Below are 3,435 nucleotides of genomic sequence, written 5' to 3'. Positions count from 1 at the left end.
TTTTAGTTTCCTATGAAAATGAAATGTGGAGGATAAGAACCAATCTTATGTAGAAATAGAAATCCATTTCTATAAACCAAAGGGCTTTAAAGAAAAAAATTCTATAAAAATCCTATCCTCTAAAATTCCTATGAAATTCCTCTAAACCCATCTAAGGAGTTGCTGCGTGCAGACTTGGAGCAAGTTGATGCCGGGCACTGGACTCGTGTCTTCTGGTCTGTGAATCCACTGAACCACGTGCATCGTACCTTGACATGACAGGTACAGCACGGGGCTGTTTGGTTCTAGGACTAGCATTGCCACATCTTGCCACACATTTTTGCCAAGCTTGCCTAAGGTTAGTTCATTAAAATGAGAGGCACAAGTTGGCAAGCCTAAGGGAATCTTGCCACACTTTTTGTGTGTATGCCATGTGGGGTCCAAGTGTGGCTTGCCTAAGATGTGGCATGAACCAAACACCCACCTAAGTTGATCAAATTTGCCTAACCTTAGTTGTGGCAATCTTTGGCTAAGTTAGTCACAAACCAAACAGCCCCGTAGTATATCATCCTTCCAGCCTACCCACGTGATTGAGAGGATTGAGAGAGGCAAAGATATGATCCCGCATAGACATCCGTGCCATTGCCAGCCAGATTCCTCTTGCTGGGACGAGTATTTCTCTTTCACATTTGATCATGCCTTGCATTGCGCGGTTGTCAGAAAGTTTTATTTTTAAGTTTCAGTCCATTCTTGAAATAGGAGTAATACTCTTAGATAACTTTGCAGTACTCAATTGCCACAATTTTCAGTCCATTTTTGAAATAGGAGTACCATTCTTTCTTGTACTACTAAAAAAATTGCCACAATTTTGGTGTTAACATACGTCCACGTACATGGTGCATGCAGGCGGTGTCAGACGAGGGGCGAGCGATGTACAACGGCGGTCAGGCGAGCTTGACCTTCTGGAGCCCCAACGTGAACATCTTCCGCGACCCGCGGTGGGGCCGCGGCCAGGAGACACCCGGCGAGGACCCCGCCGTCTCCGGCCGCTACGCCGCCGCCTATGTCCGCGGCCTCCAGCAGCCCTACGGGGGCGCAGGTCGCCACGGCGGCCACACGCGTCTCAAGACCGCCGCCTGCTGCAAACACTTCACGGCCTACGACCTCGACAGCTGGTCCGGCACCGACCGCTTCGACTTCAACGCCATCGTCACGCCGCAGGACCTCGAGGACACCTTCAACGTCCCCTTCCGCTCCTGTGTCGCCGACGGCCGCGCCGCCAGCGTCATGTGCTCCTATAACCAGGTCAACGGCGTGCCCACCTGCGCCGACGAGTCCTTCCTCCCCGGCACCATCAGGGGCAACTGGCACCTCGAGGGGTACATCGTCTCTGACTGCGACTCCGTCGACGTCTTCTACCGCGACCAGCACTACACCAGGACCCACGAGGACGCCGTCGCCGCCACGCTCCGGGCCGGCCTCGACCTCGACTGCGGCCCCTTCCTGGCCGTCTACACCGAGGGCGCCGTCGCGCAGCGGAAGGTGTCCGACGCCGACATCGACGCCGCCGTCACCAACACCGTTATCGTGCAGATGCGCCTCGGGATGTACGACGGCGATCTGGCCACGCAGCCGTTCGGCCACCTCGGCCCGCAGCACGTGTGCACGCCCGCGCACCAAGAGCTGGCGCTGGAGGCGGCGAGGCAGAGCGTCGTGCTCCTCAAGAACGACGGCGCCGCGCTGCCGCTCTCACGAGCCGCGCACCACACAGTCGCCGTCGTCGGCCCGCACTCCCAGGCCACCGTGGCCATGATCGGGAACTACGCCGGTCAGCCGTGCCGGTACACCACGCCGCTGCAGGGCATCGGCAGGTACGTGAAGACCACATTACACCAGGCGGGCTGCACCGACGTGGCATGCCAAGGCGGCAACCAGCCGATCGCCGCTGCCGTCGACGCGGCCCGTCGTGCTGACGCCACCGTCGTCCTGCTCGGCCTCGATCAGAAGGTCGAGGCCGAGGGCCTGGACCGGACAAGCCTGCTCCTTCCTGGTCGCCAGGCGGAGCTCGTCTCCGCTGTGGCGAAGGCCTCCAAAGGGCCGGTGATCCTCGTCCTCATGTCCGGCGGGCCCGTCGACATTGCCTTCGCGCAGAACGACCGGAAGATCGCTGGCATCCTGTGGGCAGGGTACCCCGGCCAGGCCGGCGGGCAGGCGATCGCCGATGTAATCTTCGGTCACCACAACCCAGGTATGTACACTTAGACAGTGTCTATTTGAATGATTCAAGTCCGGATCGAATTTCAGATGACAAAATTTACCAAAAATTGAAGCAAGGACACGAGTTTGATAGGTTTTGGATTGGAATTGGTGCAGGAGGGAAGCTGCCGGTGACATGGTACCCACAGGATTACCTGCAGAAGGCGCCGATGACAAACATGGCGATGCGCGCCGACCCGGCGAGGGGGTACCCCGGACGGACGTATCGGTTCTACACTGGCCCGACCATCCACCCGTTCGGACACGGCCTCAGCTACACCAAGTTCACCCACACGCTCGCGCACGCGCCGGCGCAACTCACCGTCCAGCTTGCCGGTCACCACGCCGCCGCCGCCTCCTCCCTCAACACGACGAAGCATCTTGGCCATGCCGCCGCCGATGTGCGTGTCTCGCACGCGCGGTGCGAGGGCCTGAGCATCCCGGTCCACGTGGTCGTGAAGAACGTCGGAGACCGGGAGGCGCGCATACGGTGCTCGTGTACGCGTCCCCTCCGGCTGCGGCCGCCGCGGCCCACGGCGCGCCCGCTCGTCAGCTGGTTGTGTTCGAGAAGGTGCACGTGGACGGGGTCCGAAGGATCCCCGTGGGCGAGCACATGCTGACGATCGGCGAGCTAACCCACCTGGTCACGCTGGGGGTCGAACAACTAGCAGTGTAGTGGCTAAGGATTCGGACAATAGCCATGGATGTCAACAGCAAGTGTTGGATAGTTTGGAATTGGATTTTCATGGTGCCAGACACTGTCTCCGCAAAGGTGGAGAGAGGAATTAGAACTGCACCTGATTACTAAAATTGTTCTACGCACTGCAAACGATTATGAAACTGGAAGCAATACAAAGAATCATTGTTTCTACCTCTCGGGTGTGAAATTGTCTCCATGTATTCCTGAATCTTGCGTCTACTTTGATTGATCCATAACCATGCGCTTCACCTCTGTCAAGGCCCGAGTGCCACTGGACTGGTTTCCTGTACAAACTTGCAACCGGGGCAGGGAGCCGGACATTCTAAAGCTCATCTCCAACGGGAACCTCAAAACGGCCGTAAACATGCCAACCGAGTTGTCCGAACGATGCGAGCCATCCACCACGGTACCCCTATCGGTCCATGAAATTGTTCGCTTGTCCGAAGTCACGCAAACCAGGGGAGATTTACGGGCATCCAGACCGCCATCACGTACGCCGA

General features: G+C 57.6%; 1 protein-coding gene across 1 annotated transcript; it reads left to right on the top strand.

The window, feature by feature from the left end:
- The first annotated feature begins 580 nt into the window (after positions 1-580).
- On the top strand, positions 581-3,106 carry LOC125551336 (probable beta-D-xylosidase 2). The gene is given in 4 exon segments (XM_048714525.1): positions 581-691; positions 886-2,227; positions 2,353-2,709; positions 2,712-3,106. Coding segments are annotated over 4 exon segments (1,995 nt in total). The 5' UTR covers positions 581-595; the 3' UTR covers positions 2,912-3,106.
- The last annotated feature ends 329 nt before the right edge of the window (positions 3,107-3,435 follow it).

This window comes from Triticum urartu, chromosome 4, assembly GCF_003073215.2.
Source record: "Triticum urartu cultivar G1812 chromosome 4, Tu2.1, whole genome shotgun sequence".
Taxonomy (NCBI): domain Eukaryota; kingdom Viridiplantae; phylum Streptophyta; class Magnoliopsida; order Poales; family Poaceae; genus Triticum; species Triticum urartu.
This window is presented reverse-complemented; position numbering and strand designations above follow the sequence as displayed.